This window comes from Pecten maximus, chromosome 2 (assembly GCF_902652985.1).
Source record: "Pecten maximus chromosome 2, xPecMax1.1, whole genome shotgun sequence".
NCBI lineage: Eukaryota > Metazoa > Mollusca > Bivalvia > Pectinida > Pectinidae > Pecten > Pecten maximus.
The window spans coordinates 2,534,094-2,549,937 of record NC_047016.1 but is presented as its reverse complement, the minus strand read 5'-3'; the positions used below and the strand labels follow the sequence as shown (position 1 = coordinate 2,549,937).

Sequence of the window (15,844 nt, the reverse complement as noted above, 5' to 3'; positions counted from 1 at the left end):
AACAAATTATGTCACTTTAGCCCTTTTTAACAGAGTTATGCCCCTTTTTCATACAAAATGTGTCATAATTTTGTCTGGCTATGCAATCACTTAGTTTTTGATGGATTTTCTTGAAACTTTATACAGAGTTGAAGGATGGCATGAAATTGTGTCTCCAGTAACGGCTTCTTCCCGAAAAAAAACCCTTTTTACAGAGTTATGCCCCTTTATGTAAAAATTGTTAATAGCTTGTCCGGCTATGCATTTGCTTTGTTTTCAATGGATTTAACTAAAATTTGGTATGTAGTTAGAGGATCCTATAAGGCTTAGCTCTATGCAAAGATTTTGCCAAATTACCAGTTCTAATAGAGTTAGGCCCCTTTTTCTTTAAAAACGAGCAAAATTTTGTTAAGCTATGCATTCACTTAGTTCTTACCTAAACATAGAACATTTTGGATTTGGTTATAGTACCATAAATAGGCAGCTTCACAAAGTATCCAAACCAATCATGGAAAAACGGGGGTATACTTGTCACCCCCTCGGTGACAGCTCTAGTTAATATAACTGTATTATTAATATAACTATTATTTATACAACATAATTACATAGACACCGAAACCATGTGGCCTGATATCCACACCCCACTCAGCATCCTCATCTTTACACATAAACCTGAACCAACCTGGTACTCCGCATCCTCATCTTTACAGTATTATACAGTACCAGCCCAGTCCTCAACATCTTCCTTGTTACAGTATAATACTGTTAAACCTGATTTCGTGTACTGTTAAACCTGATTTCGTGTACTGTTAAACCTGATTTTGTGTTCTGTTAAACCTGATTTCGTGTACTGTTAAACCTGATTTTGTGTACTGTTTAACCTTGTATTGTGAATTGTAGTGAGCCTGTACCACCAAAAGAAGACCTGAAGATTGTAGCCGAGGTGAAGACATTGAACAAACAGAAGTGAGTGTTTAAATCAGTTTAGTGATCACACTCGAACTAATAACCACACCTGCCCCTATTAGTGCTTCTCTGTCTGTTCTCTGTGAAAGAGGATGGTTGGCTTAATCAAAGCACATAAAAACCTCATTGATCGGCAACTACACACCACAGTCTTTTAACTGAAGGCTTCCTAGAAATTGAAAGAGTAGCCAATTTCTTAAACCAAATTCAACGTGAGATATTTACAGTAAGAAATTTTATTAAATGCCCCGCCACTGCTTTTTTTGTAGACACACAGTCACTTTTTATGTAGAATCTGTGCACTAGCTATATTACATGTACAACCCCTGAACTACAATAGCTATACTACATGTACACCCCCTGAACTACAGTATCTATACTACATGTACACCCCCTGAACTACTATAGCTATACTACATGTACACCCCCTGAACTACAATAGCTATACTACACGTACACCCCCTGAACTACAATAGCTATACTACATGTACACCCCCTGAACTACTATAGCTATACTACATGTACACTCCCTGAACTACAATAGCTATACTACATGTACACCCCCTGAACTACAGTATCTATACTACATGTACACCCCCTGAACTTCAGTATCTATACTACATGTACACCCCCTGAACTACAGTATCTATACTACATGTACACCCCCTGAACTACAGTATCTATACTACATGTACACCCCCTGAACTACAGTATCTATACTACATGTACACCCCCTGAACTACTATCGCTATACTACATGTACACCCCCTGAACTACAGTATCTATACTACATGTACACCCCCTGAACTACTATAGCTATACTACATGTACACCCCCTGAACTACAGTATCTATACTACATGTACACACCCTGAACTACAGTATCTATACTACATGTACACACCCTGAACTACTATCGCTATACTACATGTACACCCCCTGAACTACTATAACTATACTACATGTACACCCCCTGAACTACTATAGCTATACTACATGTACACCCCCTGAACTACAGTATCTATACTACATGTACAGCCCCTGAACTACTATAGCTATACTACATGACCATCCCCTGAACTACTATAGCTATACTACATGTACACCCCCTGAACTACAGTATCTATACTACATGTACACCCCCTGAACTACTATAGCTATACTACATGTACATCCCCTGAACTACTATAGCTATACTACATGTACACCCCCTGAACTACAGTATCTATACTACATGTACACCCCCTGAACTACAGTATCTATACTACATGTACACCCCCTGAACTACTATCGCTATACTACATGTACACCCCCTGAACTACTATAGCTATACTACATGTACACCCCCTGAACTACTATAGCTATACTACATGTACACCCCCTGAACTACAGTATCTATACTACATGTACACCCCCTGAACTACTATAGCTATACTACATGTACACCCCCTGAACTACAGTATCTATACTACATGTACACCCCCTGAACTACTATAACTATACTACATGTACACCCCCTGAACTACAGTATCTATACTACATGTACAGCCCCTGAACTACTATAGCTATACTACATGTACACCCCCTGAACTACTATAGCTATACTACATGTACACCCCCTGAACTACAGTATCTATACTACATGTACACCCCCTGAACTACAGTATCTATACTACATGTACACCCCCTGAACTACAGTATCTATACTACATGTACACCCCCTGAACTACAGTATCTATACTACATGTACACCCCCTGAACTACTATAGCTATACTACATGACCATCCCCTGAACTACTATAGCTATACTACATGTACACCCCCTGAACTACAGTATCTATACTACATGTACACACCCTGAACTACTATAGCTATACTACATGTACATCCCCTGAACTACTATAGCTATACTACATGTACACCCCCTGAACTACAGTATCTATACTACATGTACACACCCTGAACTACAGTATCTATACTACATGTACACACCCTGAACTACTATCGCTATACTACATGTACACCCCCTGAACTACTATAACTATACTACATGTACACCCCCTGAACTACTATAGCTATACTACATGTACACCCCCTGAACTACAGTATCTATACTACATGTACACCCCCTGAACTACTATAGCTATACTACATGTACACCCCCTGAACTACAGTATCTATACTACATGTACACCCCCTGAACTACTATAACTATACTACATGTACACCCCCTGAACTACTATAGCTATACTACATGTACACCCCCTGAACTACAGTATCTATACTACATGTACACACCCTGAACTACAGTATCTATACTACATGTACACACCCTGAACTACTATCGCTATACTACATGTACACCCCCTGAACTACTATAACTATACTACATGTACACCCCCTGAACTACTATAGCTATACTACATGTACACCCCCTGAACTACAGTATCTATACTACATGTACAGCCCCTGAACTACTATAGCTATACTACATGACCATCCCCTGAACTACTATAGCTATACTACATGTACACCCCCTGAACTACAGTATCTATACTACATGTACACACCCTGAACTACTATAGCTATACTACATGTACATCCCCTGAACTACTATAGCTATACTACATGTACACCCCCTGAACTACAGTATCTATACTACATGTACACCCCCTGAACTACAGTATCTATACTACATGTACACCCCCTGAACTACTATCGCTATACTACATGTACACCCCCTGAACTACTATAGCTATACTACATGTACACCCCCTGAACTACTATAGCTATACTACATGTACACCCCCTGAACTACAGTATCTATACTACATGTACACCCCCTGAACTACTATAGCTATACTACATGTACACCCCCTGAACTACAGTATCTATACTACATGTACACCCCCTGAACTACTATAACTATACTACATGTACACCCCCTGAACTACAGTATCTATACTACATGTACAGCCCCTGAACTACTATAGCTATACTACATGTACACCCCCTGAACTACTATAGCTATACTACATGTACACCCCCTGAACTACAGTATCTATACTACATGTACACCCCCTGAACTACAGTATCTATACTACATGTACACCCCCTGAACTACAGTATCTATACTACATGTACACCCCCTGAACTACAGTATCTATACTACATGTACACCCCCTGAACTACTATAGCTATACTACATGACCATCCCCTGAACTACTATAGCTATACTACATGTACACCCCCTGAACTACAGTATCTATACTACATGTACACACCCTGAACTACTATAGCTATACTACATGTACATCCCCTGAACTACTATAGCTATACTACATGTACACCCCCTGAACTACAGTATCTATACTACATGTACAGCCCCTGAACTACAGTATCTATACTACATGTACACCCCCTGAACTACTATAGCTATACTACATGTACACCCCCTGAACTACTATAGCTATACTACATGTACACCCCCTGAACTACTATAGCTATACTACATGTACACCCCCTGAACTACAGTATCTATACTACATGTACACCCCCTGAACTACTATAGCTATACTACATGTACACCCCCTGAACTACAGTATCTATACTACATGTACACCCCCTGAACTACTATAACTATACTACATGTACACCCCCTGAACTACAGTATCTATACTACATGTACAGCCCCTGAACTACTATAGCTATACTACATGTACATCCCCTGAACTACTATAGCTATACTACATGTACACCCCCTGAACTACAGTATCTATACTACATGTACACCCCCTGAACTACAGTATCTATACTACATGTACACCCCCTGAACTACAGTATCTATACTGCATGTACACCCCCTGAACTACAGTATCTATACTACATGTACACCCCCTGAACTACAGTATCTATACTACATGTACAGCCCCTGAACTACAGTATCTATACTACATGTACACCCCCTGAACTACAGTATCTATATTACATGTACACCCCCTGAACTACAGTATCTATACTACATGTACACCCCCTGAACTACAGTATCTATACTACATGTACACCCCCTGAACTACAGTATCTATACTACATGTACACCCCCTGAACTACAGCATCTATACTACATGTACACCCCCTGAACTACTAATTTTTCCTCTTGTTTATAGGAAGAAGAAGCAGGCACGTAGTGGTCCCATCGCTCCGTTTGCCCCAGTTTGTTTTGAGGTCAATGCCAGACCACCGAAAGGCTACCTGTATTATTTTGCCTATGGGACAGAGATGAGTCTATCCAGGTGAGCCATAGCTACAACTCGTTAATTTTGCCCTCAGTCTTCTCCTTGCCATAGCTACAACTCTTTATTTTGCCCTCAGTCTTGACCTTGCCATATAGCTACAACTCGTTATTTTGCCCTCACCCTCAGTCTTGACCTTATTATATTTACAAGTCTTTTTTTATCTTAGATTTGATCTCATTATTAGTCCTTATTTGGCTATCAGATTTGATATCATGTCCTTATTTGGCTATCAGATTTGATCTCATGTCCTTATTTTGCTATCAGATTTGATCTCGTGTCCTTATTTGGCTATCAGATTTGATCTCACTATAAGTCCTTATTTGGCTATCAGATTTGATCTCGTGTCCTTATTTGGCAGATCAGATTTGACCTCATGTCCTTATTTAGATATCAGATTTGATCTCACTATAAGACCTTATTTGGCTATCAGATTTGATCTCACTATAAGACCTTATTTGGCTATCAGATTTGATCTCACTATAAGACCTTATTAGGCTATCAGATTTGATCTCACTATAAGTCCTTATTTGGCTATCAGTCATGTGTGACCTTGTTGCCTCGAGTGTATGATTGTTGACCCTTCTGTGTTACAGACTGACCACCTACATAAAGAGAGAGCCACAACGTTACTGGGGTCTTTTATTTGGATTCCAGCTGGTATTCAATAAGAAAGGTGAACTATATTATAATTAAAAAGTTGTCTGATAAATATGACTGTACCCTGTAGGTAAGACTTCCTTTTGCACCCCCAACTCAAACTGAAATTAGGTTGCATACACATTAAGGGAAATATATTTACCTTGCTTTTATGTGTTGTATGTGTATTTTGAGGCATCCATTAGGAAAGTTTCAAACAAATTGGATCAGTATCTCATGCACCTCCACATGTATTTGACTAAGTGTTTCTTTTCTTTGATATGAGTATAACCAAGCATTGACAGGTCAGAGTAGGAGGTCCCGTTTCTTGTGTCTCTGCAGATTCCACCTAAAACCCAGGTCCCTTCCACTATACGGCCACGATTGTATTTACGCTTTCCAAATTTTGCCTCATCAATTTCAACAATTGTGCCTGATCCCCCAATTTTTTTTTCTGGCTGCTGCTTTTTACCTTTTTCGGAACATATATAATGGCAGTAATTATAGTAATCAGAGTTTCTGAGGAAGTCTCAAACTTATGTTTTTAACTGCTGTCTGCACTTCCACATCTGTGTCTACTTCTGATGCAGATGAATAATAGAATCTATCATGGGTCTGTTCCGTGGACAGGGATATCTCAACCAGAGTGTAAGAGTTTGGCCAGTCAGCACGAGGCTTGCCGAGTGCTGGCCAGCCAAACTCTTACACGAGGGTGTTTCCTGTATAGTGATATCATAACTAAACATATTTACAAAACAGTATATTAATAAAATACTCAGAGAGAAAGGTGTCCACCATCAAACCACATATTTTTTCTCAACAGTACATGATTTTGGGTTTTTCTTTTTACAGTTAGATTTGTTGCACTGAAACCTCCTCTGTTTCCTCCTCTGTTTCCTCCTCTGACCACGTATAGTGTACAGTTTGTCACCTTCACATTTACAAGTAGGAAATGTACCAGATAATGGCAACAATTTCAAGTCCTCGCAAAATTTTATGCTATTTTCTTTTCCAATATAGCAACACAAACCCCCCTATTTTATCACGGCCCCCCTGAACTAATTTTATTAACCCCCCCCAAACTTAACATCTCTGAACCCCCAACTCAAAAAATTTTCCAACCCCCCCGAATATTTTTTAAATTAATTAACCATAATTAAAAAAACCCCCAAAAAATTTATCAATATACCCCCCAATTTTCTTCATTAAAACACTTATTAAAAAAACCCCCCCCTTTTAAAAACCCCTAAAACATTCCCCCCCTAAACAGTTTTTTAACCTTAAACCCCCTAATCCATCTCGTCCCAATGCTCTTTTATTTAAAAAAAAAAGGGAATAAGTTTTATATAACCCCGGGAATTCAAAAAATTTTAACCCCGAACTAAAAAATTTTCTATTTTGAAAAATAAACAAAACTTCTACAAAACCCCCCCGGAAATTCAATCAGACCCCCCTGAATTTTAGCAACTCTTTCCCCCCCGGGTCCGTATTATCAATACATAAAACAAATTAAAAAAAAACCCCCCTAACCACTTATTTTCACATTCATTTTTTTTTTTTCCCTTTGTTTTGGAAAACCCTTTTCCCCCCCTTTTCCTTTGCCCCTTTTTTTGTTTGTAAATCCAAAAAAACCCAAATTCTTTTTTTTTAGGGCAAAAAATTTTCTTCGTTTTACCCCTTTTTTTTACCCACTTGCCCTTTTATATTTAAACCTTTTTTTCCCCCCCCCCCCTTTTTTGAAAACAAAAATTTTTGGGGGGCCCACCCTTAAATTGCCAAATTTAAAATCTTATTTTGCCCTCACCCTCAGTCTTGACCTTATTATATTTACAAGTCTTTTTTTATCTTCAGATTTGATCTCACTATAAGTCCTTATTAGGCTATCAGATTTGATCTCACTATTAGTCCTTATTTGGCTATCAGATTTGATCTCATGTCCTTATTTGGCTATCAGATTTGACCTCACTATAAGACCTTATTTGGCTATCAGATTTGATCTCACTATAAGTCCTTATTTGGCTATCAGATTTGATCTCACTATAAGACCTTATTTGGCTATCAGATTTGATCTCACTATAAGTCCTTATTTGGCTATCAGTCATGTGTGACCTTGTTGCCTCAAGTGTATGATTGTTGACCCTTCTGTGTTACAGACTGACCACCTACATAAAGAGAGAGCCACAACGTTACTGGGGTCTTTTATTTGGATTCCAGCTGGTGTTCAATAAGAAAGGTGAACTATATTATAACTAAAAAGTTGTCTGATAAATATGACTGTACCCTGTAGGTAAGACTTCCTTTTGCACCCCCAACTCAAACTGAAATTAGGTTGCATACACATTAAGGGTAATATATTTACCTTGCTTTTATGTGTTGTATGTGTATTTTGAGGCATCCATTAGGAAAGTTTCAAACAAATTGGATCAGTATCTCATGCACCTCCACATGTATTTGACTAAGTGTTTCTTTTCTTTGATATGAGTATAACCGAGCATTGACAGGTCAGTGTAGGAGGTCGAGTATAACCAAGCATTGACAGGTCAGTGTAGGAGGTCGAGTATAACCAAGCATTGACAGGTCAGTGTAGGAGGTCCCGTTTCTTGTGTCTCTGCAGATTCCACCTAAAACCCAGGTCCCTTCCACTATACGGCCACGATTGTATTTACGCTTTCCAAATTTTGCCTCATCAATTTCAACAATTGTGCCTGATCCTCCAATCTTTTTTTCTGGCTGCTGCTTTTTACCTTTTTCGTAACATATATAATGGCAGTAATTATAGTAATCAGAGTTTCTGAGGAAGTCTCAAACTTATGTTTTTTAACTGCCGTCTGTACTTCCACATCTGTGTCTACTTCTGATGCAGATGAATAATAGAATCTATCATGGGTCTGTTCCGTGGACAGGGATATCTCAACCCGAGTGTAAGAGTTTGGCCAGTCAGCACAAGGCTTGCCGAGTGCTGGCCAGCCAAACTCTTACACGAGGGTTGAGATATCCTTGTTCACGGAACAGACCCGTGATTGATTATTTTTCTCACATACTTGCAACCAAACGTAAGTTTTTATGAAAGTTTTCATTGCACCATCTTCAATGCTCCATGGAATGTGCGTCAAAATTGATGACGTCATCATTTACGACTTGGTTACTCAACGTAAAATGATGACGTTATGTTATTGTGAGCAGCGTCATACAGCGTGTGCCAGCTGTCTTTATCCAGCCTGTGTAAGATCGATTTATCTTTTCCCTAACAACCGTCGGATAACCCTGTGTAAGATCGATTTATCTTTTCCCTAACAACCGTCGGATAACCCTGTGTAAGATCGATTTATCTTTTCCCTAACAACCGTCGGATAACCCTGTGTAAGATAGATTTATCTTTTCCCTAACAACCGCCGGATAACCCTGTGTAAGATCGATTTATCTTTTCCCTAACAACCGTCGGATAACCCTGTGTAAGATCGATTTATCTTTTCCCTAACAACCGTCGGATAACCCTGTGTAAGATAGATTTATCTTTTCCCTAACAACCGCCGGATAACCCTGTGTAAGATCGATTTATCTTTTCCCTAACAACCGTCGGATAACCCTGTGTAAGATAGATTTATCTTTTCCCTAACAACCGCCGGATAACCCTGTGTAAGATCGATTTATCTTTTCCCTAGCAACCGCGGGATAACCCTGTGTAAGATCGATTTATCTTTTCCCTAGTATCCGCGGGATAACCCTGTGTAAGATGGATTTATCTTTTCCCTAGTAACCGCGGGCTAACCCTGTGTAAGATGGATTTATCTTTTCCCTAGTAACCGCAGGATAACCCTGTGTAAGATGGATTTATCTTTTCCCTAGTAACCGCGGGATAACCCTGTGTAAGATCGATTTATCTTTTCCCTAGCCACCGCGGGATAACCCTGTGAAGTATGGGAGAAATAGATGTTTCCTGTATAGTGATATCATAACTAAACATATTTACAAAACAGTATATTAATAAAATACTCAGAGAGAAAGGTGTCCACCATCAAACCACATATTTTTTCTCAACAGTACATGATTTTGGGTTTTTCTTTTTACAGTTAGATTTGTTGCACTGAAACCTCCACTGTTTCCTCCTCTGACCATGTCGATTTATAGTGTACAGTTTGTCAACTTCACATTTACAAGTAGGAAATGTACCAGATAATGGCAACAATTTCAAGTCCTCGCAAAATTGTATGCTATTTTCTTCAGTATCTAATATCTGTCCGTCTGTCCATCGTAAACAAAACCGCTAGACCAAATTTAATGAAATTTGGTAGGAAGCTTTCATGGCCAAAGGTCAACCAAAAGTGTAAATTATATGGTCGCAACCTCTCAGGGGCCTGAGGGGCGGCGCCAAAAAGGGTCAAATTGACTAAAATTTTAAAAATCTTCTAAACTCCAAGATATGGTAGAATCAAATACTCTGTGTAAAAGGAAGTCTTTCCCAGACGGTGACCTAGTATTTATCTGACTTTAACCCAGTACTTATCTGACCTTAACCCAGTATTAATCCGACCTTGACCGAGTATTAATCTGACCTAATGTTGGTGTGCTGGTACTTACAGGTGCTGACCTAGAGGCAGGAGGTTTTGCCAACATAGAGTTTAATCCCTACTCCTCTGTGGAAGGGTGTGTCTACCCAATTACACAACAGGAACTGCTTCTACTGGACAAGCATGTTGGCTATCCTCAGGTAACTAGAGAGGCACAATATACATACAGGTAAACTAAATACACAAGTAACCTCTATATGAAGGTCAATTCTACATACAGGTAAACTGAATACACAAGTAACCTCTATATAAAGGTCAATTCTACATACAGATAAACTAAATACACAAGTAACCTCTATATAAAGGTCAATTCTACATACAGGTAAACTAAATACACAAGTAACCTCTATATAAAGGTCAATTCTACATACAGGTAAGTTATACATACAGGTAAACTAAATACACGAGTAACCTCTATATAAAGATCAATTCTACATACAGGCAACCTAAACATTCAAGTAACCTCTATATATAGGTCAATTCTACATACAGGTAAGCTATACATACAGGTAAACTAAATACACGAGTAACCTCTATATAAAGATCAATTCTACATACAGGTAAGCTATACATACAGGTAAACTATGTAAAGGTAAATTCTGCATACAGGTAAATATGAACAAATGAAGATATTCTGTATTGTACTCTCATAAATTAAATATCACAGCTTTGATCTGTTGAACTGTTTTATTTTTGTAGCATTATGAACACCTTGTGACCCCTCTCTGGCTGATGAACTCCCACGAAGACCCTAACGAGTATGGTGTGGCTCAGTATTGTGTACCTGCACTCACCTTCATTGCCCAGGACAGGTGGATAGAGACAGGTATATCACACATATCCATTTATACATCCTCACACACACACATACCCTCATCCATACTCTTAGCAATGCCCTCAAATCATCACACATAGCCTAAGAGATGCCCTCACATCATCACACAGAGCCTTAGCGATGCCCTCACATCATCACACAGAGCCTTACTGATGCCCTCACATCCTCACACAGAGCCTTAAAGAGATGCCCTCGCATCATCACACAGAGCCTTACTGATGCCCTCACATCATCACACAGAGCCTTAGCGATGCCCTCACATCATCACACAGAGCCTTAGCCATGCCCTCACATCCTCACACAGAGCCTTAAAGAGATGCCTTCGCATCATCACACAGAGCCTTACTGATGCCCTCACATCATCACACAGAGCCTTAGCGATGCCCTCACATCATCACACAGAGCCTTACTGATGCCCTCACATCATCACACAGAGCCTTAGCGATGCCATCACATCCTCACACAGAGCCTTAGCTATGCCCTCACATCCTCACACAGAGCCTTAGAGATGCCATCACATCCTCACACAGAGCCTTAGCTATGCCCTCACATCCTCACACATAGCCTTAGAGATGCCCTCACATCCTCACACAGAGCCTTAGAGATGCCCTCACATCCTCACACATAGCCTTAGCTATGCCCTCTCAGCATAACACATAGCCTTAGAGAGGGTTAGAAATACAAATACATTCTCCAAAAGTTAATTAAGTCACACATGTTGTAATCATAACTTGTCAAATACACCAATTTCTACATGTTATATTAGCTTTACTGGGAAAGCTGTGCCTGTAAAATCTAGCTGCTATACAGTATAACATTTGGCCAAATATTAGAGAGCTGTATATTGTCATTATAATCAAGTTACTAACGACTGACAAGGCCATTGGTCTTCTGTTTTATATTGTACAGCTTACAAATGTACCTACCTTCACCTTTTTCTGATTGATTGATTGATTGATCGTTGTTTGTTTTTTTCAGAAGAGAAGTTGGATTACAGTGGTTCCCTGTCACAGTGTATAAAGAATTCTGACATTGTTACCCCTGGTTACCATGATCACCTGACCAATCTGGCCACCGTGAACAGTGGCAGAGAGCAGATTGCTGCAGCCTAGTTCAAAAATCCAGTCTTGATAGTTCACTGGTATTTTGGTGCATAAATAGATAAATTAAATACCAGGCAGGTATTCAATACAATTACAAAAACAGAAAGTTTTCCATATGTATTTTAAACAGAAGTATACAAGCAGTATATTACCTGTAGACTTGTCTACTAACATGCTCGCTCATCAATATTGGCAGTTGACACAGTGCCTTATACACAGACCAAATGACATCTGTGTGGAATGTCTGGAAGATCAACGGGTTAAGTTGCGGACACCAAATAGGTGAATGCTAGGACATCTCAAAAGAGTCAAGGACATAGAATCTTGTCTAAGTCATGGACTTTATACAATATCCTGTCAGCTTTCTGTCAGACCTGCTACACTATACTGTAAACAGGATGGCTGCTTAGAGAGGAGTGTCTTCCTCAAAACTATTTGCTCAATCTGAATATTTTGTGTATTTCTAGTGCCCAGTATTAACACCTGTCAGTAAGGTACAGACCACTGTACCTATTTTTGTTACCATATCATTTACTAAAAATATTGTCAAAATATCTCTTATGTCAAGGCCAACGATTATCATGTATAATATATTAATGTTTACTATAGTTTGATATTCATGTTCCTGAAACAAAATCTGCCCCAGAATACATAGTTACAAGGCATTACCTCCTTTGTCAATCTGGTGTCCAGGAGGTTATGAAGGGTTGTCTCCCTTACGTGACTGATGCGTCCGTAGTAGTAGTATGTATGTCCGTTATAGAGAGAAGGTACTAAATGGGATGATGTCGACGACAAATTATGTCTATGACCACCATATCGTGTTGACTCATTCCACTCGGTATGGATAAAGGTGTGACTATGTTTTCTCATTCCCCTACATATTTACGCATTCTTTGATATTGATATTGTGCTTACAGAGTTATATCTATTTATATATACAGTATTGTAATACATACCTCTCTTACTTCAAGTGTTGTGATGTTAATAATCCTATGTGTTGCTTGCTTGTTTTCTATCAAATCGATGGACATGGTGTAGACCGTTTCTATATGTATAAGAAAGAAAGTCCTAATATGTTGAAAACTGATAATTATTTATTAATAACAAAATATATTAATGTTTAATTGAAATATACATGTAATTGTATTGTTATTAATTACATTTAAAAGAAAGTAGGTATTTAACGTTAAATGTTATTAAGAGTTGTGTCCATTTGGATTAACGTGGATCTGTGCTTTTTACTTGCTGTTTTGATTATTAATTCCCTCCATAATTACCGTCTATGCGGTAGTAATCACGTGAGATTTCCTCACCTCTACCGTCTATGGCGGGAATCACGTGAGGTTCCTCACCTCTACCGTCCATGGCGGGAATCACGTGAAGTATTCCGCCTTAACCGTCTATGGCGGGAATCACGTGAGGTTCCTCACCTCTACCGTCTAAGGCGGGAATCACGTGATGTTCCCCGCCTTTACCATCTATGGCGGCAACCTCGTGAGGTTCGCCGCCTTTACCGTCTGTGGCGGCAACCACGTGATGTTCCCCGCCTTTACAGTCTATGACGGCAATCACGTGAGGTTCGCCGCCTTTACCGTCTGTGGCGGCAACCACGTGATGTTCCCCGCCTTTACAGTCTATGACGGCAATCACGTGAGGTTCTATTTCCCTCCTTTGCTGTATGACGGTTAATACCTGATACATAAAGTCTGATGTGATAATCACATCCTATTCCCCATGATCATTTATCCGTCCAGCCAGATATTAGTGTCATTGTTAGTAGATATGATTTATTTTTGACATTTACTTACTTTAAGAAAGTTTCATATACAAATGTAACCAATTTATTTACACTGTTTACTTGTTTTTCTTAAATAAAACGTTTTTGTTTTCTCTGCTTAATTCATTAGTTTACTTTTATATTTTCATTGTTTCCTGCAAGTCTCGGGCGCAATGACATGAAACAAATGAAGCATAATGGAAAAACTACCAGTATTAAGTCACCAAACCACAATCAAAATAGTTTGTTTTATTTAGAAGATTCACATATAATATTAAGTGCATGTATGTGTTGGGCCCTTGAGGCGAACCATTGTTTCCTTTGAGACACATTTGGCCTGGAGTGTTGTCCTGTGTCTATACAAGTGAAACTTTACGTGTACCTGCCTGCTTGTTGCATCAATCTGCACTAAACATGTCAGTTATACTGACGTTTTGGTGACAACTGTGATTCGAACGTAATAGCTGCCCGACTACTCACCATACAGTTATACATGTATACTTATAGACAGAGAGGTCCCATCATACCAGTGTTGTATCGGTAACGAACATTTATCACCAACCCCATCACAGCAGGTAACTGACAATTATCATCAACCCCATCACACCAGGTAATTAACGATTATCATCAACCCCATCACACCAGGTAACTGACAATTATCATCAACCCCATCACACCAGGTAATTAACGAGTATCATCAACCCCATCACACCAGGTAACTGACAATTATCATCAACCCCATCACACCAGGTAACTGACAATTATCATCAACCCCATCACACCAGGTAACTGACAATTATCATCAACCCCATCACACCAGGTAATTAACGAGTATCATCAACCCCATCACACCAGGTAATTAACGAGTATCATCAACCCCATCACACCAGGTAACTGACAATTATCATCAACCCCATCACACCAGGTAACTGACAATTATCATCAACCCCATCACACCAGGTAACTGACAATTATCATCAACCCCATCACACCAGGTAACTGACAATTATCATCAACCCCATCACACCAGGTAACTGACGATTATCATCAACCCCATCACACCAGGTAACTGACAATTATCATCAACCCCGTCACACTAGGTAACTGACAATTATCATCAACCCCATCACACCAGGTAATTAACGATTATCATCAACCCCATCACACCAGGTAATTAACGATTATCATCAACCCCATCACACCAGGTAACTGACAATTATCATCAACCCCATCACACCAGGTAACTGACAATTATCATCAACCCCATCACACCAGGTAACTGACAATTATCATCAACCCCATCACACCAGGTAATTAACGATTATCATCAACCCCATCACACCAGGTAATTAACGATTATCATCAACCCCATCACACCAGGTAGCTGACAATTATCATCAACCCCATCACACCAGGTAACTGACAATTATCATCAACCCCATCACACCAGGTAATTAACGATTATCATCAACCCCGTCACACCAGGTAATTAACGAGTATCATCAACCCCGTCACACCAGGTAATTAACGATTATCATCAACCCCATCACACCAGGTAACTGACAATTATCATCAACCCCATCACACCAGGTAATTAACGAGTATCATCAACCCCGTCACACCAGGTAATTAACGAGTATCATCAACCCCATCACACCAGGTAACTGACAATTATCATCAACC

The 15,844-nt window shown here is 39.4% G+C and overlaps 1 protein-coding gene across 7 annotated transcripts in view; it reads left to right on the top strand.

Annotated features, from left to right (window-relative positions):
- LOC117344863 overlaps positions 1–14,985 on the top strand; it is a 36,011-nt gene extending 21,026 nt beyond the window's left edge. For 4 of the 7 annotated variants that reach the window (XM_033907748.1, XM_033907740.1, XM_033907717.1 and 1 more), the window contains 6 exons: positions 880–945; positions 5,111–5,236; positions 5,833–5,912; positions 10,456–10,583; positions 11,143–11,269; positions 12,257–14,985. In XM_033907748.1, coding sequence (XP_033763639.1) covers positions 880–945; positions 5,111–5,236; positions 5,833–5,912; positions 10,456–10,583; positions 11,143–11,269; positions 12,257–12,390 — 661 coding nt within the window. In that variant the 3' untranslated portion in view covers positions 12,391–14,985. Of the gene's footprint in view, positions 1–879; positions 946–5,110; positions 5,237–5,832; positions 5,913–8,028; positions 8,109–10,455; positions 10,584–11,142; positions 11,270–12,256 lie in introns of all 7 variants that reach the window. The other 3 variants (XR_004536280.1, XR_004536279.1, XM_033907727.1) reach the window with 3 other exon arrangements.
- The last annotated feature ends 859 nt before the right edge of the window (positions 14,986–15,844 follow it).